Genomic DNA, 25,198 nt, shown 5'->3' with positions numbered 1-25,198 from the left:
GCCACATTCTCTCTCACTCACTCTGAAAGAACGTGAGTGGGTAAGTGTGTGCATACCAGTGTGTAAAAGCGTGTCACAGTGTGTGTGTGTACTTGCACTCTGGTCGTAATTGGCAAGACCAGGTGCAGGCTTGCAGGCTGTTTCAGAGTGAAAGACCTCTCTTCACGAAGACAAAAAACAGTGAATAAATTACTGTGGCCTCTCGCTTGGCCTTGTCTCCCTCCCTCCCTCCCTGCCTCCGTCTTTTTCTCGCTCTCTCGCTCTGTTTTGTGTTTGTCCATGAATTAGTCCAGCATGTGGTGAATGTGCCGCACGCCTGGTCTTTACTGTACTATAGCTGCCAGCCAGTCAATTAAAGGCCACACTCTGTCCGGCCCGCTGGATGTGTGGTTTTGGGGCCCGTTGTACGGCTGGGGCTTTTTTTTTTTTTTTTGTGCATGTGTTGGGCTCAAGCACCATCTGTTGTCTCACTGTATTCATCTTTTGTATTTAATCCTCTGAACTGTACTCCGACTCGGCCCCTCTGTTGCACAAAACACCAAACCACTCACAGCTAGGTCCGAATTGGACAAGAATACTGATTTGACCAGCGCAGATGTACACCGTACAGAATCCCCACTTCAAATCTGTGTTCAGAATGGAGTACTCGCTTACTATTGGATGTGCAGTATACTGTATACTCTTTAAGTTGCCTACCTATTTAAATAATTAGGTGAAACGGTACAATATTTATATTATTATTCATGTATTTATTTTATTCCACGATAGATATTTGAAACCGTAGTAAAATGGTAATGATCAGTGTCACATGACTCCATTTATATTTCACGTGAGTGGCGTTCAGTTGGTGTCAACTTGGAAATGAAAATGGTTAAATTACTTTCTGCCATGTTTCCTTTCTTCAGTGAGAGATTTGCAGCATTGCCTCAGTGTGAGAAAGCATATGGAAATGCTAACCTGCTATTCCAGGAACCCAGTCTACCATGTGATCATTTAGTTATACACAAACATAGACTAGCATCTGCCGTCCCCTCCTGCAGATGTAAGCGGGGTTGATTGAACAGTGTATCATTAATCAGTGCCATTCCGTTCTGCCTCCGACTGCTATGAAGAGAATTACAGGAATCCGAAGTGGAACTGGATTTGTTTTTTTGAAGGTTTATTTATTCAGGGGGTTTCTCTGCTGTGTATTAGCCTTAATTTGAAGCAGCTGAGGTTGAGTTTAGAGCCGGAGAGATGCCCAGGCTGGGTAATTATAACAAGCATGCATTTATTTGGACATGAGGTGAGGGGGCATTTTTCTCCGCCTCAGGCTGAGTGGTCGTGATGTTTCTCGGCTGGGCCGTTGGGGTCGGGTGACGCCCAGTGGGTAATGTAGACTGTAAACTCTCTGCCTTCCATCACAGGACCTGCCTGCAATTGTTTTGTGACCGTAAGCACTTAGTCTGCCCAAGTTCAACCCCCAAATTTTATCATAAACTTCCATTTCTCTCTGAGTCTTCTACTTCCTTTTTGTCTTTGCACTCCGATGTAAATGCACTTTCCTAAAGAACACACACAACGTGACCTCTGTTACCCCTTTTCCACCAACAAGAACCAGGTGCTGGTTCAGAGCTAGAGCTAGAGCCGGTTCGGAGTTGGTTCTACTGACGGTTCTTCTAAGAACCGGTTTGCCTTTCCACAGGCTAGAGAGCCAAAACAGAGCCAGATCTTACGTCACTGTGTATACATCTCATGTTGCCCAGCAACGCTAGCGCGGCAGCGCCAAACAAAAACACACCAGGCTTGTTCGAGATGGTTCGGATTCTCGCAGACCGATCGCCGCGTGACATTAAAGCACTGCGAAAGCGATCAAAAGCACAAGGAGTCGTATGCTCTCCAAACACTCCCGGAGCTCTGATCGGTCCGCGCCGCTCCGATGCATCTCGAACAAGCCATCAACAATAACGGACGTTGCAATACTATGGATCCTCATGGGATTGCAAAAATACATCGGAATCCAACGCGTTCGTGCAGCTCGTCGTAACTTACATAGACGGATATTATAATCGACCTGCTATTAGCTCGACTAGCTGCTATTTAAAAATGGCGGTCACAAGTTTCTATTCGTCTTGTTGGTCACGGTAACCCCGCCCCCAGCCCCTGACGCAAGCGGTTCTTACTTGGCTCCGTTCTAGACCCTGCAATGATTTGGTGCTACTTAAGAACCAGTTTTACTGGTTCGGAGCTGGTGCTTTGGCGGTGGAAAAACAAAGAACCGATTTGAAACTAGGCTCTGGCTCCGAACCAGCACCAGCTCTGCCTTGGTGGAAAAGGGGTATGTGTAGAGGGGGAGGGCTGCAGGGGCGTGTGTGTGTGTGTGGTTTCAAGGGCTGAGTCGGGTGTGCGTGGGGGTGTGCTCCCCATTATGTGCGTGGAAAGCAGCTAAAGATGAAGTGGCAGTCATGAAAATGGCATTCTTTCCAGAAATAAAAGCCCTGAAGAGGGGGAATAAGAAAAGAGAAGGAATGAAAGTTGCATTTGAAGACCTTTATGAGAAATCCGGCCATAAGGTCAGCAGCGCCATGAGAAGAAAAGAAGAACAACATCAGAGGAGACACAGAAACACGGGTGAAAAGCTGTGGAGATGTTTGTCTCTTCTTCAGGCTTGGGAATTTTTGCTGTCACGGATTGCAGAAACGACAGACTTGATCATAGGCCATACTTAGAGTAGATGCTATATTTGTTATAAATAAAAACAAGCCGGTTGTATGGACCGTTCAATATGTTGTACTGTTGTGTACCTACTTGTGTGTCAATAGTTCAGCTAGCAACAAAACCTTGAAACATGTCTTTCCAAAAATTTCTAGTCTACAAGAAGTCATGAGATGTGTCCCAAATGACAAACTTCTAGCCAAACCTGCTCTAGGAGCCCCACTGTCCTGCAGAGTTTAGCTCCAACTTAACTCAACACCTTGTAAGACCTTGACTAGCTGGTTCAGGTGTGTTTAACTGGGGTTGGAGCTAAACTCTGCAGGCCAGTGGCCCTCCAGGAGCAGGACTGGACACCCCTGGTCTAGTATACGAGTGATTTCATCATTCTACAACAGAGTCTGATAGTCCCTTCCCTTCCACCATGCAAGAAAAGGTGAAACAATTGAGTGCATGTAGTATATGCCGGTGTAGTTTGTGACCATTCAGCTTTTACTTGCACTTCTGAAATGGGTAACATCCCTGGTGTTTTTGAGAGTGAAAATGAGGATGTAAAATAATTGTTGTTTGTTTTTTGGTTTATATTATTACCGGTACTTATAAGCTAACCTCCAGAAACATAATAGAAAGATCTGGAAAATGCATTACATGATACCTTTAAGTTAGCATGACACGTCGCATGGCTTCTACTTCCATCCCTTGTTTTGGTTTGCATCAAAACTCAAATAATAGCATCTACTCTCATCAATAACAATAGCCTACAGTAAGTACTGCCAAGTTAGTCTGCTTATCTTCCCTTGTCATGTAATGTATATTAGCTTGGCCCTAAGTAAGCTAGCACGACTGTACTGTGCGCTTAGCACTTTGCGGTCAGTTTGTTAGTCCTAGTCGAATTTTGGCAAATTCGATTGTCTCTCAGATCTCCATGACATTCAGAGTTTGATCATTCATGTGTGATGTATTGCAGGGTAAAGGCCAGTGATAAAGGATCCTAGTAACTCGCACACCTCCTGGGTTTGTTCTCTATCTCCTCTGCTCTTCTTGTCTGTCGAGTGCTGTATTCGATGATCAATAATTAACAGTTTTTGGCTTCTGTCTGTGTTTGACTGCTGTTTTTGTGTCTGAAGGATTGAGCACATCTTTCCCTGCATTCTTACCATTCTCTGTGTGGGAGTCCACAGCGCCTGCTAGTGTCAGAAATGAGGAGTGCGGAGGCAGTGTGTGTGTGGTGTGTGCCATCACTAGAGCATTCGGATGAAATGATGTACTCCACTCTTTTTAGCTTTAGTTTGATCTCATTTCAAAGTCTGACATTTAGAATATTTCAGGCTGAAGTTAATCTCTATCATAATCTCCTTACTGAGATTTTTAATGTTGTTTTTTTGACACAGTTGATGAATTTATTGGCAGGACTTCTAACCTTCTACTGAAACGGTGACCACAACAATAGGAACTTCTCAAGTTTTGTTTGATCTCAGTGGTTCTGAACCTGAATATTTTGTGAATCCAGAGAGACAGAAGAGATGCGTTTGTGAATCATTTGAGCTTGCGTGGGGCTTTGGAGGGGTCATTCCTTTAAGTCTCTACACAAACCTTTAGTTAAGCACCGGTCAACAACTTCAGCCCCATGAATCTCGTTTTTATAAAGACCATAGTGGTCAAAGAAAGGCTGACGTGAAAGTGCCCAGTATAGCTATCAAGGCCTGGAGACCTTTCAAAGGGATTCTTCTGTCTAACCTCTCGTTTTAAAGGCAGACTGTGGTAACCAATACAGGCCTCCATACCAGTGAAGAAAAGCCTTTTACATGCTGTCGGGAAGACTTTCACTGTTTTACTGAGACTTTTGTGCGTGTCCATGGACACTGAGTTTTTTTAATCCTTGTAATTTTGGTACAACTAAAAGGAACAGTGCAAAATGAAGTTATTTTTATATATATGCAGTTTTATTTGAGTGTACATTCGGCTCTCGGTTGTAGTTAAATTCTAAGGCCAGCATCCAACTAAAATGGAGCCTCATAAGTGACTGAATTGGGACATGCTTCATAGAAACTCTCACAAATAGCATTGCTCGCATGACGCTTACGATTGGTGCCACTCCCAGTTGATTCCAATTGAGTCTAGCATTAGAACATGTTGCAATGCTAATGTTATGATACTTTAATAGAGTTTAACAGTTGGGTTTCGTAAGTTAAAATCACATTGATTTTCTCCACATAGGAATTGATGTTTAATGAAAACTTATACCATTAAATCGTTAAAAGCAGACCTGCTGTGAGCTCCGAAGTTGTTAAACAATGGTATATATTTCTGTAGAATCCATCAGCCTGCGTCATTTCAACGTATTTTTGAAATACTGTTCAGCAGTGGAATTTCTGGGAGAAACTACATTACCCATGATTGTGTACAAAAAGCTCCACCAATTTGAGAATCGCGACAAGCAAGCCAAGCCAAAAGAACTCTGAATATAGGTCATTCGCAGTGCTTTATGGGATTTGGTGGCTGATGAAGTTTCCCTTCGCTCTCAAACTACTTATATGTTGTTTCTATATACCTAATTAAAATCAATAGTTTTAGATTTATCCATTTTTTGTTGATTGTTGATTATTTCCTTCACAGTGCTCGATGGGATTGTAGTTTTTCCACTCTTCAAAGCCGTTAAGTAAATAGTCTTGTTTATTTTTCATTTCGTCCAATACGTTTTTCAAATGGAATGTTGTAATGTTGCGATTCACTGCGTAGTTATTAGCCGTAACCATAAGGACGGACGTAAGGAAAAGTGGATGGCCCCAGTTGCGCTGTAAGCATTTGGAACAGGGTTCACATTTAAGCCAGGCTTTGCTCTGTCTGACTTATTAATTATTTAGTCCACTTAAACTCCTTTCTTACAATCAACCGCAAGCTTGCATTCAGATCTGCCTTCATCCGATCGACAACCAAATGATATGACCAAGTCCCAGCCATATATTGTTTTTGTTTCTTTGTTCTTTGATAATCAATTTCATTTGTACATCACAGTACAGAGGAGAAAATCTGTCGCCACTCCAGTTACATCGCAACTGTAAACACATTTTCCACACTGCGACCTTTGTCTGCCGTTGTCTATTTTAGGCATCGACTTTTCTGCTCCTGTGGCTAATGAACTTTAATCGAGACCTCCGAAGTAAATGGCTAACATCTGTGTTCAACTGGTTAGCGTGGGTTTGTTAGCAATCCTATGCGGCCTCTATAGACATCACCAAAGTGCTGAGCCATGTTTCTTCTGTCTGAAGATGACGACAATCAGATCATTGGCGCTGACACCGAGTAGTATCATGTCGTCCTTCATTGTGGTCGGGCCATACATTATTTCTGTTAATGTCACGGCACGCCACTGGAAATCTTATACGTAAACAAATATTTGCCACCTAGCGACCGCTTGCGAGAAAGTTGCTAGGAAATAGACAAAATCACTTAACCGGCGTATTGTTTCGAGGTGACCCCGAGGGTCAGGATTTCTCTCAGCTGTTTTCTATCCTGATGAGCAGATAAATAACCAAACCACCCAGAAGAAAAGAGTCCAGAAGACTTTTATGTTGAAACAATGTGATGTCCGATTAAACACACACATGCACGCTGGAGAGGAAAGAGGCATGGTGAGATGCTGCATGTGAGTTTAAAACCTGGCTTGCTCTATTGAGATGGTAATGAAGCAGATCTGGCGTGCTTTAAGCGAGGGCCACCGCAGGGCCACACAGCTCTCAGCAACGTCCTGCTAATGCCCTCGCATTGTTCCCTCGTACCCTGAGAAAGAAGAGGGGGAGGGACGGACGACGAGAGCAGGGCTATGTATTTTAAGAAAGGGGGTGAGATGGAGAAATACACTTGGAGAGGAAAGATCAGAACAAGGGAGAGAGGGAGGGGGGGGGCAGACATGATGAAGAGAGACAGGAAGGAGGGGGGCCGAGAGAACTAAAATCCAGAGCATGAGCCACAACAGAGCACAGGAGAGAGAGAGAGAGAAAGAGAGACCGGTGGACCAGGAGGAAGACCGGACCTCTCTCTGACAGGATGACAGGAAGTGGACTCTCTGGAAAGGTGAAGTTTTTATTCAGTCTTTCATCCGTCACAGAAGTCGTCGCAAGCAGCAGTTGTTAGCATAGATGGCACGTTTTAGCGTTTTGCATGCGTCATGTTATCTCTGTGTCCCGCTACAGTCGTGAGGTGTGCTCCGCAGACACACAAGCGAGAATCCGAAATCTTCTCGGCAGAGTTACATAACTCGCTGATCTGCAGAGGAGACCAACACGTTACCATGCAATGTGTCAGTATGCTGAGGTGTGATAACACGTACCCCTGTTAGTGTTTAGCATCATATGGTAACTGAAGTGTGTGCTGACAGTGTGTGAATGTGCAGGGCTTGATTCAGCTGCTGTGTAATGCTGTTGCTGTAAGTTTTCACACAGGCAGTGTTTACTTTCAGTGGCATATCTGCTCTCATTTTGAGGTCGTCTCTCTGTCTCACACACCACATTCACACATTCTTCTTTCTTTTTCTGATGCTTCTTGATCACACATTGTTACAAACTACGGGAAAATACACATGCGCATAAACCTAAAACACATATAATTTAAAAATATATTATCTGTAACATATAACAACATAAAATATACAGTACAAATACATATCACACAAAATACACAGCTCGACTTGGACTCGGTTGAGCTCATGTGGGAAAGGTTCTGTTCAAGCAAATGCAGAAAGCACTAGGTCAAGGCTACTTTAAAACTACACATTCAGCAAAAAATCACACCTTCTCATTCTCTCCTGTTTCAGGCTCCTATTCCAAAGAGTGTCCTGATCTCTATTCCCATCTCCAAGTCTTCCGTCTCTCGTTTCCGGAACAGCGTGGAGGGGCTGAATCAGGAGATTGAGCGCATCATTATCCGAGACACAGGAGACAGAGAGGAGCAGCTTATTGTGAGTGTGCTTGACATGATTCTGCAAAAACACTGTTACATAATCAGGTGTCCTCAGACAATCCCTTAAGACACTGTGTGTATTTAACTAAACTTTTGTTTCTGTTGTTTATAATCATTGCCCTTTCTCTCTGCCCAGCCTCAGGAGGCTCCAGACGGGCATCGGGCTCCTCCGCCCCTCTGCCAACGCAGCGCCAGCTCCCGCAGCATCGACACGCAGACGCCCCTGGGCACCGCAGCGGGCAGTAACCACAGCAACAGCAGCAGCCGTTCTCAGTCCATCTCACCCACGTTCCTAAACGTGCCAAGTGAGCCCTGCAGCAATAGTCCATCTCCCCACGAGGACGAGACTCTGGCTGACGGCTGTGAGAAAGGTACAGCTCGCACATTTTCACACCCACATACACACACTCAGGGCTCGTCACATGTCCTTAGGCCCACACAGATCTGCACACGCTTTTTCTGCACTGATGTGTATGAAAATGTGTGGAATGGGTTTAAACATGCTCAAATTTGTTATTTGGTGCTGACAGTGCTGCGATTTTATTACCGGTAGTAGCTAAAAGCTTCATAAAAATATTAAAGTGTAACTTCGCTGATTTTCAACCCACTTTGTATTGTTACAATGTCTGTAGTATATGTAAATGAGCAATGTTTAGTCGTTCTTCGTGTTACCTGGACCCGAGAAATTCACGTTTAGTGAACAGCTTCATGGCTTTCCTCAAAACCACAGATTATACTTCCACATTTTTGTATCGCCGCCCACGGGCAGTCGGATCGACAGAGGGATATTAACAGAACGGTTATTGTAAGAGTAGTTTTATCATCAAATTATACTTTGTACCATACTTTGTTTGGCCTTTCAATAGCATTATGGAAAACATGGAACTCTATGGCAACAGCTTCCTAACCTGACTGTACGTGACAGTGTTTTGCTTCAGGCAGAACTGACAGAACGGCAGTTTCTTTCAGTTTTTTTCTCTTCGTTTGGCCTAAAACACTGTTCATGGTCATCCGCTTTGAAATGTTGACTACAAACATTAACAAAAGGTTTTTCAGATTTTCAGTCGCGCCATTCTCTCTGTATTTCATGTCCCCCGCATATTGATAATGGTTTCCTGAGGCCCGCAAATGATATGCAATATCCCGGAAAACGAGCGTGCGAGAAAGAAGCTCTGTGTCCACCTGGTTTTAAGATGCGTTTTTAGAGACCGGATCACAAATGCTCAGCCAAGACACATTACCATTACATCTGGTATTATCATGTGTTTCAAATGTGTCTCCTGTGACCACTTGGGTATGTAAATTTAATATATTGTAGTATAATATAGGGCCTTTTGACAATAGGGATGTGCCCGAAGCTTACTGAATTCGGAAAGGCACAGAAAATGAATACCGCATTCTACGGAGCCCCTAAAGGGACATGGTTAGGCTTGCTGTGGTAGTCAGTTACATTACAGGACATCAGATTTCAGTTATCATGTGAAGAAAGTAAGGAGAGATAACTGATAGGACGATGGTGGAGGATTTGGTGCACACCATAGAGCGCCATTGATAAATATCTGATCTTGTAAAATGTGCGGTCCGTATCCCCATACACCGTGAGCGCAAATTAAAAAGTGCCCAAATTACTATCAACCAATCAGCTAGTTGATTTTATTTAGATTTGTTTATTATTATTATTATTATTAATTAAAATAATTCTGCTTAATTCTTCACATATCACCTTCTCTGATAAGCCTGTCCGAGTTGTATTGTCATCCTACTCATTTTTTTTCTTGTACCATTTTCACAGATCTGGCCCCCAGCTCACCGCTACCCAAATACGCCTCATCCCCGAAGCCGAACAACAGCTACATGTTCAAACGCGAGCCACCCGAGGGCTGCGAGCGAGTCAAGGTCTTCACAGAGGAAACGCAGTGAGTGCTGCAGTGTGTCCTGAAACACTGCTTTATCTGCTCTCTCTGCACTCTGTTCTCCACTGTTGTGTTGCGGCATGAGCCTTGAAATGATGATAGCGTAACATTTACACCGACTACAAAGCTGAGTCAGTGCTTCTCACCGTCTTATCGCTCTCCTTTTTCTTCTCCTCAGGGCCAGGCCTCCACGAGAGATCCCACAGTTCCTGTGCCCAGATAGGAACAAGGTCAACTTCATCCCCAAGAGCGGCTCGGCGTTCTGCCTGGTCAGCATTCCCAAACCGCTGATGCCCACACAGGAGCTCAACAACCTCAAGAACCAGAGCGCCGCCCGCCTCACGCCCGAACCCGAGCCGAGAGTCTCACGGAGAACCTGCATGCTTTCCCAGCAGCCCTCAGGCTCCTCCCCCTCCTCCTGTCTGTCGGAGAGTTAGACACGCCCCTCATCGAGCGTCCTAGCAACTGCATCCACACACTGCACATTTCAATAATCGAACGTGATAAAAAAAATCGGACTCTCAGAGAACAAAGTGTTTATTAATAACCGACGGCTTTCGTTGGGTGAAAAGAAGATGAAACGGTTGCCTTTTTGCTATGCACATTTTTAGCTTTGTGCTTGTTCTCAAAGAACAAAGAGGCCATTTTGGGGGGGTTTGGGATAAATGTATGTTTCTTTATATTATTGCTCTACCTTTCATAGAGCGACCCTGAGAATGTGTCTCGGTGTCTACATAGATCCGTTTTTGTGAGACACAATGTATATTTTATAATAGTTTGCAGTGGATCGCGTTTGCGAGAATCGTTTCTATCGTACTAGGACCAGCACATCATTGAATACAAATGATGCCATTTCAAGTGAGACCAAGAGACCTGGTAGGATGAATTCTGGGTTGATGAAGGTCTCTCAGACTGAATCGTTGTCACAGTTGCAGGCCTTCTCCGTTCAGTCCAGACAAAAGCAGCCGGGGGAACAGGAGGGACCGGTTCTCTGCCTTTCTCACTGGCGGCGAGGAGACAGAAAGGTGTTTAAGATAAGAATAGCGAGTGTGAGAGAAATCGCCGCGTTTGACAGCTACAGGACTAGTGGCCTGTAAACCTGGTTCTTTTGTTTGCATGGCTGTAAAATGCGTTTCAAATGCATATGGGTCCAAACTCTGAACTTCAAACCCAGCAGGGAACAAAGTGAGAGGAGGGCACGACAGGATCTGGGTGGACAGACAGATGGAGTGTTTTCTCACCTCTCACAATGATTAAGCCGATTTAGCTCCAGGAATGTTTGGGAAAAAGGACACGATAAGAACAAAATCGAATTGCGAAAATGTAACGCATAAATGTCCAGGTAGTTAACAATTCAGATGTCTGTCAGAACATTCATGTAATGTTTCCTGTGATATCCAATGAAATAGTTTACAAAGTCAGAGCACATTATTGTCAACAGATTGATTTAATGCATGCATTCTGGGAAATTTCAGTCAAGTGTGTGTGTGTGTGTGCGTGCGTGTGTATCACTAGATTCAAGCAATTAAAAACAGCACAGATTTTCTGTCCGTTCCCGTGTCGAAATGAACTAGGCTGCTTACCGTACGTTGCTGTCATATTCCTCGTTGAGCATTTGGGCTGATTTCCTGTGCTGCAAGTTGTTTTTAATCATTATTTTGTAAGAAATCAAGTAGTGTCTGATGAAAGATTGTCGTTTTATGCAGCTCACGCAAGTGCTTCTGTAGACTTGGCCAAAGAAAACATTCCCTGTGGCTCAGTGACAAGTCATTGTAGAAAGAAAAGATGGAATTATAAGGCGACTTAGACGGATAGATCACCCAAAAATGAAAAATCAGTCTCTCAGCCTCATGTCCTTCCAAAACTCTGACTGACTGACTGACTGACTGACTTCTGTGGAACATGAAGATTTGTTGAGAAATGTGTCAGTGTTTTGTTGTTTGTTTGTTTTTTCTTTTTTTTTTTGGTCCATACAATGGAAGTCAATGGTCACCAAAACCATTCGGTTGCCAACGTTCTCAAAATCCTTTCTTTTATGTTCCACTGAAGAAATAGTCATACAGGTTTGAAATGAGTAAACAATGGACTAGTTGAATCAGTCATTAGTTACAGGAGTGATTTAGGATTTCCAGCTTAAAGCTCAGTTGCCAGGATAACGCACAGGTCACGGATTGTCCGGCTCGTGATCATCTCTCGCTCGTGTTCTGTGCGCTTGTGCTTTGTGTGCAAGGTTGGGTTCCTCACAGTTGTTTTGTTGGGAAACATTTGAGCAGAGTTCCTGTTTTTTTTTTTCTCTCTCTCTTCTTGTTCACTGTTGAAGTTAAGGTATTGTTTTGAGCTTTAAGCTAAATACAACATAAACCTGGAATATTTGAGCACTTTTATACCAGCATTGTGAATCAGTACAGGGCCTCCATGTTTGAACTGAAATAAGCTCACAGCCTGTGATTACTATCGTAGATCAGTACTCAGGAATGTAAAAGCAGCAATCTCTTCTGGCAACGGCACAAGAATCCAAGCCTCTCTTGCTCAAACACAAATTGATAATATTTTATCAAGCGCTTTTGTATATCTCCTTAGGATATGTATTGAAGTAGAGAAATCTCTCGCCGTAGGGCCAATATTAATATACTTTTATATGGGTAGTGGCCTTCTTTCTAATTCGAGCGGAATATCAGTCAGATGTTAACAATCCATATGTACCTTAACACGGGGACCGTGATGTATGATGGGATACTGTGTGTGTATGCCGTCTGTCTCAGTGGATGTTTCTGCACATACTGTACACACCATGTAGTCTCCTGTGTTGTTACATCTATGGAACTCAACGGAATAAAGTTGCACTCGCTCCAAATGTCTGAGGGTGTTATTTGACGTGCGAGTTGAGTTTGGGGTTGACCGCTTTTTCAATAATGACATGTCTTTGTTGGATGATGTGAAGTGTGATCATTAGTTGGTGCTGGTATCAAAGAGACCCCAAGAATATTAAACTAAACCTTCCAAACTTAAGCATCATTAAAAATGTGTTTCATCTCTTGCTGGGAACAAGAAATGTGGAGTAATGAAAATATTTGTATTTTGGCAGTAGATCTCGAACATGTGTTTTTGGACGGACCCACACACGCCACCTAGTGGAAATCATGCATGTCTTCATAAAAGTATGTCCATTTAGTTTCAGTCCTCAGGCAAATAACTAGTAATTTGATTGGTTTGGGGAAAAGTCAGTTCTAGGGAAAAATATATTAAATGCTGTTTGAAGAAACAAAAGGGATTGACACTAAATTATTATAATAATAATACAGTATGATATCGTCTCTTTAGTTTGATATCAAATATGTTAAAAACATATAAACATATGTCAGTAAGATGTTCATACTTTTATTCAGCAAGGATGCATTAGGTTGATCAAAAGTGACAGTAAAGAAATGTATAATGTTACAAAACATTTCTATTTCAAATAAATGCTGTTCTTTTGAACTGTATATTCATCACATCTTTTTTTTTTTTTTTAAATACAGCCTTGGGAAGCAGAAGAGACCTCTTTAAAAAAGTATTAAAAAAACTTTTCATCGTCCAAACTTTTGAACGGTATAGTGTAGTAGGTGTATAGAAATGTTGAACACTGTATTATTTCACACAAACTGCTAGGAAAGAAATGTAAAAATGTATGCCAATGGATGATTTACCGTAATCATAAGAACAAATATGTGCTTATTTCCATAAAATCACCATTACAAAATGGCAATTTTCACATTTAAATTCAAACAGAATCTGATGTTTTTCATTTCGTTCTGGTCCGATTTCAAATCCATGATCCTCTCATATTGATATATTCATTCACTAACTAGAACAACACAGATGAACTGATGAATGAATCCTCTATGGAGTTGATGAGTGGATCCATCAGTAAAGGGGCTGTGGTTCGAGCACCACACACACACACACACACACACACACACACAGTTGTAGCTGGAAGGTGTTTGAAATGGTTCAGTCATGCAAACTCTTCAGCCGTCGTCCACTGACACCCCCTCCCTTCTCTCACTCTTTTTTTCTGTAAGGTCTTTTGTGAATGTAGGGGCAAAAATGTTCACACGGAGGGCAGTCCAAACAGGGGCTTTTTCCCCAGTGACTCCCTACCCCACCTCATCCCCCCCGCCAGAGACAGGGCCATTACACAGCAGTATTTCAGGTCAGTCCCAGACATCAATCCCACAATGCATCAGCACCTCATTGCCTCATGTTGCATTTAAACCCCACACAGACAGAATGAACCATGAGAAATGCAGGAAATAGAGTATTGATGATCTTGCAGGCACACGTATGGCACTCTTTTGTTGTTCGATACTAAAAGAAGGAAGAGGGGCTGACAGAAGCTTGTCCGAGGGGAGCCCACATAATTGGACATGGTGTGTGTTTAGCCTCACAGGGGTTTCTGACTGAATCCACTAAGAAATATGACGTATAATAAGTGTGAATGCACCAGTGCTGGATCTCTTCGGGAAAAAACTGCAAATTGTTCTCCCAGTGAGCTGAAAATGGTTCTGCTGACAGGCTCCATCAAAACCTCGGTGTGAGACTCTGAGTGTGAGCGAGAGCGGGACGCCCCACTGAGGCCCCGGGGAAGCTCGGCCTCTAATCACACTCCCAGCCTGGGATCATAGGCCCAGATTCCTCACGTTTTCTTTTCGCTCTGAGCGTGCAAGACTCATTGTTACAGGCTCAGCTCAAACACCGTCCTGTTAGTTTAGACCTGACAAAGGATCAGCTGCTTTAACACATACAGACTCCTACAGGTCCATAGCACACACAGATCTTTTCCTGTTTGGTTTTTCTAGAATCTAGAGGAATGCAGAGATGAAGTTTCTCCAGTTAAAATTTGAGAACAATTATTTAAGTCTTCTTGTTCAAGCAAATGCAGGGTTTGTGAAGTTCCTTTTTGAGGGGTTTAGGGAAGGGATGGGGTACATTTTATTTTATTAAGACGTTACAGCGCCCCTTGCCGGTGAGACGTATATATAACAACAAAAATGTTTAATTTATTGTTTCGCCAAGTCATCCGTTGAATATGGATGAAAGACTAAAATTCCTTAGTAATTAAAAGTATCTATTCATAATAGTAAAATATAATAAAATGTATAATTGTTTTTGAACAATTTGTTTTTGAATTGTTTATGCAAGTACAACGAACTTCTATTATTATTTCACTTTGACATTTTTATTAATGTGCAAAACACAGAAATGTATTTTTATATGAGGAATATCTATTTATTTATTTATACAAATGAATATGATGCATTGAAATAACATTAAGGTCTGATTTTGTTGTTAAGCAAAAGGACAAACAAGTTTCCCCCACATTCATAAACTTGTATTTGTCAAATTAAATGAAAGAGGTTTTTTACAGCACATTTCACAGATCAACGTGAAAATCACGGATCGAAATTAGTCTAAGACCATGATTTGTTCACTTTTCAGGACAATTACGCACATTTGATTTTACCAACACATTTTTTTTATGATTCTAACGTTAGTTGTTTTGCTCTTAGTAAAATGTTGTTAAACGGTTTCAATTTGACTCTTTCACATAGGCCTATGTAAGCATTTACATGTGAGGAATATAACAAACAACACATTGAAACAACATAACATAGGTCGAATTTAGTTGTTAAGCAAAAGAACAAACGAGTTATTTTCCACATGTATAAACTTGTTATTGTTACATTTAAATGAAAGAAATTCGTGTTCTGCTCATAGGTTCTGCTCTGAACTGCTCAAAGTGAAAGAGATCGCGCGTCGTGTGCTACGGAAGCCGCGAGGATTCAAACTGGAGACGGATGAAGCGCAGTTTACGCGTTTTTTTTTTTTTTTTTGGCGTGAGGAATCCCGGACGAAGACGAGGTTGAGTAGACTCGTTTTCAATTCTAGGTGCTTCCTGTATATAAAGCCTGGGCTCGACTGCATCCCGTACATTGGGATGCGCTGTCAGAGCGAGCTGACTCGAAAACATGATTTAAATTCAGTCGCTATAGATATCGGTTTTCTTTCTTTTACTCGCTGTGTTTTCATGAAACTGCTGCGCTAGCGACCACTGATCCAATATGGCGTTTATGTGTCAAAATTATGTTAATTTGTCGCATTTGTGTAACGCTCTTCTCCGCATAAACCTGAATTATTGCTCGCAAACCATATAAACACTAGAAGTGTTGCCTAACCGTTCCAATTGAAATGTTAGTGAGATGTAAATGAAACTTTGCAAAATAATCACTAACAAAATATTCTACCTTAAAATCTAAAGAGATGGCCACCTTACACACAAAAATAGCGTACGCTTGAACTAGCTGTGTGCATCTTTCTCTCCAAAAACTAAAGGGTTCAGTTTGACACCCATCAAAATATATTTTTCTCATTGTACTAAATTCACAAAAATATAATACCCCATAGTAAAACATCTCAATTAATGCATAATTGTAGAGTATCTCTGGCTTGGGCTCTTGATTTAGACATGGACGGAGGTCATAAATGGAGGAGGAAGAGAGAGATGTGACAGATGTTCTTCAGTCTGAAGAGAGAGAGGATCTACAGTCTGCAGAGTCAGACACACGAGCTGGACTGGTAAGGATGTAGACTAGTAGAAATATTGTACAGTGCTGAATAATCCATGTATAACACACTCTAAGACTGTTAAATGGCCACACACAAACAAACAAATGAGGTGGGCGAATCTCACAAAAGCCCTAATCGTATGTAATAAACATATGTTTGCTTAAAAAGTTTATTATATTTTCCATGAAGAAGTTTTATTAGCCTACAGTTCATTTGATTATTTTCAGCACAATTTTTTCCACAAATTATTATTTTCATGTGTTCTGACATTTTTATTTAACTATTCACAATTTTTACTGATTATTTTCTTTACTGTAATACAGGTTTTTTTTGCTCTGTTACAGTAAAATATTATCAAACTGTTTTGTTTTTTTATTAAAAGTGCAACAGATATTACTGTGATAAATACTGTGATAATACAATTTAAACAATCACTTTTTGACATTAAAGTAATCAGTATAAGAATCTCATAAATGTTACTGTTTACAAAGTATAATTTCTTAGGGTTTTTGGTGAAATACGACTGGGACTTTTTAGACACTAGTTTTTTTTACACTTTTACCAAATATTATATTAAATATTAAATAGTAATAAATAAATAAATCTGACCTTTAAAGAATAATTGTAAAATATCAGCTGTCAATGTTTTGTGATCAAACTATTTATTATTGTTGCATTGTGATGTATCATTCAGCAACCTGGCAAAAACTCAAAATCTAAAGAAAATGCAGATGCACAAGTGCTTCCATCAGTCATTCCAGCCCCAGAAACTGTGGCAGCCAATCAGAAGCCCTCTACAGTCTCGGAACAAGTGGACAACTTAGTTATACTTGATCAAAACGGACATCCTATTCAGTATGAGCGGGTGGTAAGGACATTGCACTGTGATCCATCACCATAAACTATAGGCTATTATTCACACTAGAAGACACGTGTATCACCCATGTACTTGACTCAGTCACCAGATACACCAAAATGTTAAAATATGAGTTTGACCTTATGTATTCCACCCATAAAGTAATTTTGAACGATATATTTATGACAGTTTTTCCCCACCTCAAAGACAGATGCATTTTTTCAGGTGATCGTGAAAGGGGAGAATGGACAGCTGTACGGTGTCCCATCTGTGTCAATAGGGGGCCCTCAGATGTTACTTCCTCACGGTCAGCTGTTGAAAGTAGCAAACTCATCTGGTAATTAATTATGTTTTTTTATTATTAAATATATTACTGACTATTGCTTTTCTAATTATATACACACACACTCACCGGACACTTTATTAGGTACACCTGTTCAACTGCTTGTTAACACAAATATCTAACTCTAGCAACTCAATGAATTTAGGCATGTTGACATGGTCACGATCTGGTGAAGTTCAAAATGAGCACCAGAATGGAGAAGAAAGGTGATTTTAGTGACTTTGAACGTGGCGTGGTTGTTGGTGCCGGACGGGCTGGTCTGAGTAGTTCAGAAACTACTGATCTACTGGGATTTTCACACACAACCATCTGTAGGGTTTACAGAGAATGGCCAGAAAAAGAGAAAATATCCAGTGAGCAGCATAGAGCAGTTCTATGGGTGAAAATGCCAGAGGTCAGAGGAGAATGACCAGACTGGTTCCAGCTGAAAGAAACAGCAACTTAAATAACCAACCAAGGTCTGCAGAAGAGCATCTCTGAATGCATGTAATGATGTGGGCCGGGGGTATTTTCTTAGAACACTTTGGGTCCCTTAGTACCAAGTGAGCATTGTTTAAATGCCACAGCCTACATGAGTATTGTTGCTGACCATGTCCATCCCTTTATGACCACAGTGCACCCATCTTCTGATTTATACTTCCAGCAGGATAGCGCACAATGTCACAAAGCTCAAATCATCTCAGATCATCAGTTCACTACACTCAAATGTCCTCTAATAAAGTGGCTGGTGAGTGTTTGTGTGTATGCATATATAACAGTATAATTAACATCTAATAATGAAGAAATTAAATAGAACAAATAAAATAAACAGAAAAGGAAAAGAATAATGAAGAAAATTGGTTGCCGTCCGGTTCTGCCATTTCTTTCTGTTCTGTTAAATAGGAATCTTTGTGGAGAAAAGACAGCAGCCAATCATCGCGTCCACAAAAGACAATGATGATGGCACCCGTAGTTTATCTGCACTAGCGGCTCAGAATGTCACTGCTATTAAAATTCAGAAAAAAGGGTCAGTAAACCTTGTTTGCACATCATTATATCTGTCACATGTATCTAATCATCTGAAAGAACTTTCCTATTGTGTTTCTTGCTTTTTATTACCAATTTTTTAATTATAAACTACATGCTTTTTTGTGCTTTTTTTTAACAGTCGATTTGTTTTAAATGCTGAAAAACACTTATTTGAACCCAGATTTTACAAGTCTCACGCAAATATGAAGCTAAGTGGAGCTGGAAAATATGTACTGGATTAGTAATAAGCAATGGAAATGGGTTGACAAACAAACAACCCAATTAAACTCCTGTTCTGGCTCAATTTATCCCTTGCTTGAACAACAAGAAAACTGAAGCCATGCCCTATTCCTGGAGTTTAAATGTACCTTAAATTATTGACAGTTTAATTTAAATGTCTTCTCATTTCTTTCAGTTCTCCTGATGTATTTGAGCCCCCAGTGAAGCCACTGCCACCAGGGGCAGCAAACTGGGCTCTGAGACTGTGTGGGTGTGAGGTTTGTCCAGTAGAAAATGGATTAATAGATTTTTTGGGGGGGAAAAAAGCAAAGAAAAAAAAAGTACTGTAATATGCAGGGAATTAGCCTAAATGCATTGTCTGTCAATTTCAAACAGATCCATTTACAGCAACACAATCTGATGATGTCAAGCTAATGTGGCTTGGTGAATCTTTTTTCTGTATGATTGTTTCACGAGGCGCAGAAGATCGGAGAATCGTACCGTGGTTACTGTAACACAGAGGCAGAGCTTGAGGCCGTTCTGCTTCTACACAAGCAGCAGACTCACGCTGTGTTTGGCACCCGCCAATCACCCTCACCGGCTAAACCTGCCACCAGACTCATGTGGAAATCACAGTATGTGCCCTACGATGGCATTCCCTTCGTTAATGCAGGTAATTTGGCCCTTTTTGCTTGTGGGATCTGTGGTATGACTTTATGCGGATACTCTTATTTAAGTCTTAAAGCTGTTTAGTCATGTAGTCTATATGTGATTTTAATGCCAGAACTGTGAGTTTTGACTATAATTCAAAATTGGAATTTTAATCGATGTCTGTAGCTTTGGGGACATCTGAATGCTAGTGGTACTGGCTGACAAAATTAGCAAATTAAACTTTAACAGATACGATTTTTTTTGAAAGAAAGAAATACTTTTATTCAGTAGGATGCATTAAATAAATTAAATATGACTGAAGGCATTCATAAAGATTAAGCAGCAACATTGATCAGCTAAATCAGCATCAGAATGAGTTCTTGTCATCACAAGAATTACATTTAAATATATTTAAATTTTAACAGTTATATTTAACACAGTTATTTTGAAATGTAATAATATTTCACAATGTTACTGTTTTTACTATATTTTTGATTAAAAAAGCAGACTTGGTGAGCTTAAGAAAAAAAAGAAAAAAATCTTACCAACTCCAAACATTTGAAAAGCAGTGTATGTGAATTTCAAATTTACAGTGTTGATTATTTTTTGGGGGGAAACAGACCAAATCATTATGGAATAAAACAATTAAGATAATTGTGGCTTTTTATCTCACAGTTATAAACTTGCAATTACGAGAAATAAAGTCTTTTGAATTGTGAGAAAATGTTCTCAATTCTTTTTTCAATGTTTTTCACTTTTATTTTACAATTCTGACATATTTCGCAACTGCGAGTTTATATCACACAATTCTGAGAAAAGTCAGAATTGTGAGATAATTACCCTAGTCGCAATTACCTTTTTTTATTTTTATTCTATGGCGTAAACAAGCTTCTATACTAATGTGCCCAGATTTTTGTCCAATAAAATTGTTTCTAGAATGAGAATGCTTGCAATAGCAAGTTGCATTGTTCTTAAGCCTTGATTGAATGTAGTTGTTGCAGATAATGTAATGGTTTTACAATATGCACACAAAGTCATTTTATCTTGATCTTTAATATGGTTTTAAGGTAGCAGAGCCATTGTGATGGAATGCCAGTTTGGTCCACGGAGGAAGGGTGTTCAACCTAAAAAAGGGTCAGAGCAAGAAACGAATCAAAACATCCTCTACAAAGCAACCTGCCCTGCCAGGTACACACATCCTACAGTTGGGCCAAGCACTACAGATTTGTTCTGTGCACAGGAAGTTCATTATGAAACCCAAACTGTATGTGACCATTTTTCAGAATATATATAAAAAAAGTACGAAAATTCCCGGAGTACAAGGTTCCAACAGATCCCAAAGTGGACAAGAAGGTAGTGCGACAAGAGCAGGAGAAAGCCTTCTTCAACCTCAAGAAGAGTTTATGGGATGTTGGAGGCATTGTGAGGTATAAACATCTAGCCATCACAGTCCATCACATGACTGCAAGGTTCACTTCACTCATTTACATTCGTGACAGGTTTTACATCCAGCTCCCTACAGAGAAAGCTCACCTGTACCATGACGTGGACACTGCAAACCTGCCTCCACTTCCAGAGCAGATCTGCTTTGCAGAAGAAGAGCAAAATGAAGATGAAGAGGAAGAGACAGAGGAGCTGGACAGTGAAGCCATGCAGGATGTGATGATGGAGGACGGGGCGTCCCTTCCCTCTCGACTACACCCGCTCGTGGCAGAGAAGATCTGTGAGTTGGTGGCACAAGGTCATAACCAGGTTTACACTGTCCGCAAGCAGCTCAGGTATGACTCGGATGGTTTCAAATCTCCTTTGTTTCATTTGTTGGAAAACGATTTACTGTTGCTTTGTGAACGCCCTGGCAGGAGGTTTGTGGAACATGAGATGTTCAAGTCAGAGGAAGTGCCTGAGAGACACAATCTGTGTTACTTTCCCACTGTCAATGACATCAAGAACCACATCCATGAGGCTCAGAAAGCTCTTCAGCTGACGGCGGGACCACTGGCTACCTCAGATACAGAGGTGTGAACAGAAAATGTGTTTGTAAAGCATTAGATTGGTGAGCACAAATATGCCAACCATTTCCTGTAGTAAGCATTTATTTTTATGTTTTTGTTGTTGTTGCAGTGGAAAGCAGAGGCTATAAACCTGCTTCCAGAGACTCCTGCTACTGTGGATGGTAAAATACTGTTGAAATATTATTTGAAATTCGACATACATTATTAAAACAATAAGTCCTCAGTCGTTTAGTGTATTTTCCACCAGCGCGTGTATGAAGTCTAGAGTTTTAAAATCTGTTCAGAAGTTGTGTAGTGCATTCCAGCCTTTACCATCTTGGAATCATTCAAATCAATTTAGAGAGAAGAAAAGGTCCTGCCTGAAAAAGAAAGCACATAACTGTAGTCAAAGTATAAGCATTGTTTACCCTGCCACAGAGTCTAGTGTACTGCTGTTATATTGACAGTGTCCTCTCAGAAGGAAGGACTCTTGGAAGAGAGCGACACTCTTTCTCCAGAGGCTGTGCAGCTCTTCAGCTCTCTCACCTCACTGCAGCCCAAGATCTTTGCACATCTCCAGGTGACCCTGTCCTGAATTCATCCATTTTTATATGGATCTATTTATTCATTAAATTAATGCATTGAACATTATTTAAAACCATATAACTTTGAACAAATGTTCTATAACGTTAATGGAAGAATGTTTGTTCATAAAAACTCGCCTGGCTTCATTTCTGAGAATGTTCCCTGTTGCCTGGGACAAAGCTGGTTGGCAAACTGATCCTTAAGAGTGCTCTCCTCTTGTCTGATAGGCCATCCAGCTACAGCCTGCCTTGTGTCCAGTTGAAGACACTGCCCAACCTACACCCCCACCAGAAGCCCAAGAGCTGTCCAGCCCTGGACCTCCACAGCCTGTTCTGCTGAGTCCGTCCCAGTTCCTCCAGTCAAGTGGCAGTGGTGGTGAAAGCATATCTCTGTGCGACCCCCCGACCCTGCTCGGCATGAGTCAGCTGGTGAGTGTGACCTCGGTGACTAATGCCGGAGCTGAAGGGGGCATCACACAGATCCTGTTGGAGGACGGACAGGCCATCCCAGTCCAGATTGTGGACCCTGCAAGCATAGGTAAGTACATGGCACCACAGAAATCTAAATTTTGTATTGGTTCCCATCTTTAACCAATTAGAATCATGAAAATATCATGTAAACCTGTTGTTTGTTCTTATTGTTCAGCTTTGACTCCCTCAGTAGACGACACTTCAGTTAAATAGGAGAGTGGGAAATCTATGGATGTGTCGGCAGTCAGAAATACAACAACGAGAAAAGAAAACCATGTCTGTGACAGCACAGCGATTGACGATTGAGCTCTTTGACCAATGGAGGACTGATTCATTGTTTCCAGTACAGTATTATGTAAACATGAACTCATGCAATATTGATTTGTATTATTATTATTTGTTTCCATTTCCCATTATTGCTATTTTAATTTATTACAGTGGTGACTGGAGAAAAAATCTATTTCTCAAAAGTATGAATGAGATCAAAATTAAATATTTAAAGCTAAATGTCTTCTGTTGCATTCATCTATTCTCACAAACAACTATTTCACAACTTTTTAATTAAAAAATATCTTATGAGTATTTCTGCAGGTATTTCTACCCTTTGAATAGAAGCCTAATGGACCATTGCGGTGGACTTTTAAAGTCCCCCTGTGGTGATATTCACGTTTTTAATGTTGTTTATGTCTATGTGGTGTTTTTAATATGCTTTAAGACAAACCATGTGCAAATTCATAAGTCAACACCACTGTTGAGTATTTTCTCCTTAAAACTGCAGTGAACCAAAGACAGTCTCAAAAACGCGGTTTGAAATCGCTGGTGTTACAACTACATTGTAACCAATCAGGTCAACATGTGATTGTCAATGAGTGGATCTCTGAGCTGGTTAATTTGCATATTCATAGAACCGCTTATACTAAATGAGGTAAGGGTGTACAGGTGCCTACAGGTTACCCTACAGGTGCCAACTTGGTCAACGTTGAAAATACAATTCCAAAATCTGTCGTTCAGCAAAATTGTAAGACACAAAGGAGGACAACATTTGAAAGCTTATTATGTTTCCTTATTTTTATTTTATTATAAATATTTACATCTGAGCTATATTCTAAAAGCTTCTTCTAAACTTTTTAACAACCTATTCATTGGGCAGTGTGCTTATAACTGGTAGATCACAACCCTGAAAATGGGTTGCAGGTCGATTATCATGTTCAAAAGCTGAGCAATCTTTACAATGGCCTTCAGGAAATAAAAGCTCAAAGACATTAAAGGGAATGTTCATCAAAGATGTCCAAACCTGTATGCCTTTATTTCTTCTGTGGAACACAAAACTAGATATTCTAAAGAATGTTTCAACTGTTTGTGTCAATAAAGTCATTGGGGTCCAAAACACACAAATTCAATTATTTTGTGTTGGGTGAAAAAGCAAATCCCTTAAAAGCAATCAGAATAATGTATTGCCCTTTGTCTTCTTCTCTACCCACACTCTAGATTCATATAAAGATAGTATTTAAAACATAGTCAGACAATAAGAAATGCAACTCAGAAAATGACTTGTTTTATTCACTTGTATTGAGGAAAACCACAACACATGGTTATTATAGTTTTGAGCTTCTGGTGTTGTTTAGATGGTTTTTATGTTGTGATTGTTTGCTTTAGTTTAGTTTTTTCAATGTTTCATAGTTTTTCAGTACATTATTGTATTGTAGTTTTAATAAGGCTTTAAAGCTTGAAGAATTAACTGATGGGTCAAAAAGTATATAAAAAGATTCAGATTTCAGCACTTTCAAAACCTGATTGTGATTAATTATTTTAATCAACTCACAGCACTAGATAAACATGCACAGAACAGTGCCTGTTTATGAAGTTCAGATTACTGTGATAGTGTTTACCTGTGAATAGTAATTGTTGTATTTTAATCATTTTCTCTGCTTGCCTGTATTTACGTGATCGAGTTTAGAAGAGAATTGTTTATATTTATCACTCGTATACAAGAATGTAAGAAATTATAATATAATTAGCATTCCTCTGATTTGATTGGCCGAATGCTGTTACAAAAATGCTAATATTAAACTGTTTTACCTTGTTCTGTTCGATCGGTTGCTTCCATCAATCCATTGATGACTTCCACAAATAATCAGTTTTTCTTGAATCATGAATCTTCTTCCATTCGGATAATTCTGACGTTGTTGTCGTTGTAACAAGACTACGATCTTCTGCCGGAAACATCAGGTCGATCGTCTGCTGTCAAGAATCATGTGGTTTGTCTTCGTCTGGCATCTCAGCTGAGACCTGTCCTCTATGGGTGACCCTACCAGTAGTTGTGAAGTACCAGTGGCGTAGCTCTCAGCATCACTGATGCACACAAGCCCTCACAACACGTCAAGCTGCAAACCGTGTGAGGGACCCTAACTTTCCCTATCTTACAGTAACTGCTTAAAAGCAACCGCATATCAACGAACCACTCTAAACATCCTGACAACCACATCAATGTACGAAAAACCAATAAGAAGAGTCCGGCAAACGCAAAGCAACACGTTAACAACTGCACAAAAAACCTTGGCAAACGCATGTCAACACAAAGGAAACCACCCAAAACATCCCAACAACCACGAAGCAAAGTGCTAAAAACCACTTAAAACAACCTATAAACTGCATATCATGCTTTGACAATCACCAAAAACATCCTAACAACCGCACAACACTGTCCAAAACACCTCTAGAAAATAAAACTTAACGTTACTCATAAAACTCTAAACTTTTACATACAGGTCCTCGTCCACTGAAGAGACTGAGACTGCTGTCAGGATGTCAGGAAGGACAGCAGCGTTCTTCAAGTAGCGCTCCTCCAAACCTGTGGGTCTTTGAGCTTTGACAGAGATGCAGCTGTAAGTGTGATCTAACCTGAC

At 40.7% G+C, this 25,198-nt stretch overlaps 2 protein-coding genes across 7 annotated transcripts in view; both read left to right on the top strand.

Annotated features, from left to right (window-relative positions):
* Positions 1-12,564, top strand: part of fam117bb (family with sequence similarity 117 member Bb) — a 44,331-nt gene extending 31,767 nt beyond the window's left edge. Inside the window, exons 5-8 of one of the 2 annotated variants that reach the window (XM_079618304.1) lie at positions 7,505-7,648; positions 7,787-8,021; positions 9,443-9,566; positions 9,742-12,564. In XM_079618304.1, the coding sequence (XP_079474430.1) occupies positions 7,505-7,648; positions 7,787-8,021; positions 9,443-9,566; positions 9,742-10,000 (762 nt within the window). In that variant the 3' untranslated portion in view covers positions 10,001-12,564. The remainder of the gene's footprint in view (positions 1-7,504; positions 7,649-7,786; positions 8,022-9,442; positions 9,567-9,741) is intronic. The other variant, XM_079618305.1, reaches the window with a different exon arrangement.
* Positions 1,181-23,674, top strand: carf (calcium responsive transcription factor). Of its 5 annotated transcripts, none has more exons than XM_079618302.1 (15): positions 1,181-1,191; positions 16,079-16,178; positions 16,864-17,037; positions 17,251-17,362; positions 18,251-18,374; positions 18,792-18,873; positions 19,079-19,268; positions 20,314-20,434; positions 20,530-20,673; positions 20,746-21,024; positions 21,106-21,262; positions 21,368-21,419; positions 21,705-21,817; positions 22,050-22,359; positions 22,468-23,674. In XM_079618302.1, exons 2-15 carry the CDS (start codon positions 16,086-16,088, stop codon positions 22,503-22,505), a joined length of 1,989 nt encoding a protein of 662 aa, XP_079474428.1. In that variant the 5' UTR covers positions 1,181-1,191; positions 16,079-16,085; the 3' UTR covers positions 22,506-23,674. The 5 variants fall into 5 exon arrangements, with proteins under 5 accessions (XP_079474428.1, XP_079474426.1, XP_079474427.1 ...); XM_079618300.1 differs by lacking the exon at positions 1,181-1,191 and adding an exon at positions 15,369-15,464 and having other exon boundaries at positions 16,067-16,178; XM_079618301.1 differs by lacking the exon at positions 1,181-1,191 and adding an exon at positions 15,374-15,464 and having other exon boundaries at positions 16,038-16,178.
* The last annotated feature ends 1,524 nt before the right edge of the window (positions 23,675-25,198 follow it).

The sequence above is a fragment of the Phoxinus phoxinus genome, assembly GCF_949152265.1.
Source record: "Phoxinus phoxinus genome assembly, chromosome: 7".
Classification (NCBI taxonomy): domain Eukaryota; kingdom Metazoa; phylum Chordata; class Actinopteri; order Cypriniformes; family Leuciscidae; genus Phoxinus; species Phoxinus phoxinus.
Note: the sequence above shows the minus strand (reverse complement) of the source record. Positions and strands in the feature narration are given on the sequence as shown.

Coding starts and splice junctions, on each gene's coding strand:
- carf (XM_079618302.1), top strand. CDS start 16,086: ATGGAGGAGGAAGAGAGAGATGTGACAGATGTTCTTCAGTCTGAAGAG. Junction 18,874..19,078: donor TGAGACTGTGTGGGTGTGAG/GTTTGTCCAGTA, acceptor CACGAGGCGCAG/AAGATCGGAGAATCGTACCG. Junction 21,420..21,704: donor GACTCCTGCTACTGTGGATG/GTAAAATACTGT, acceptor TTATATTGACAG/TGTCCTCTCAGAAGGAAGGA.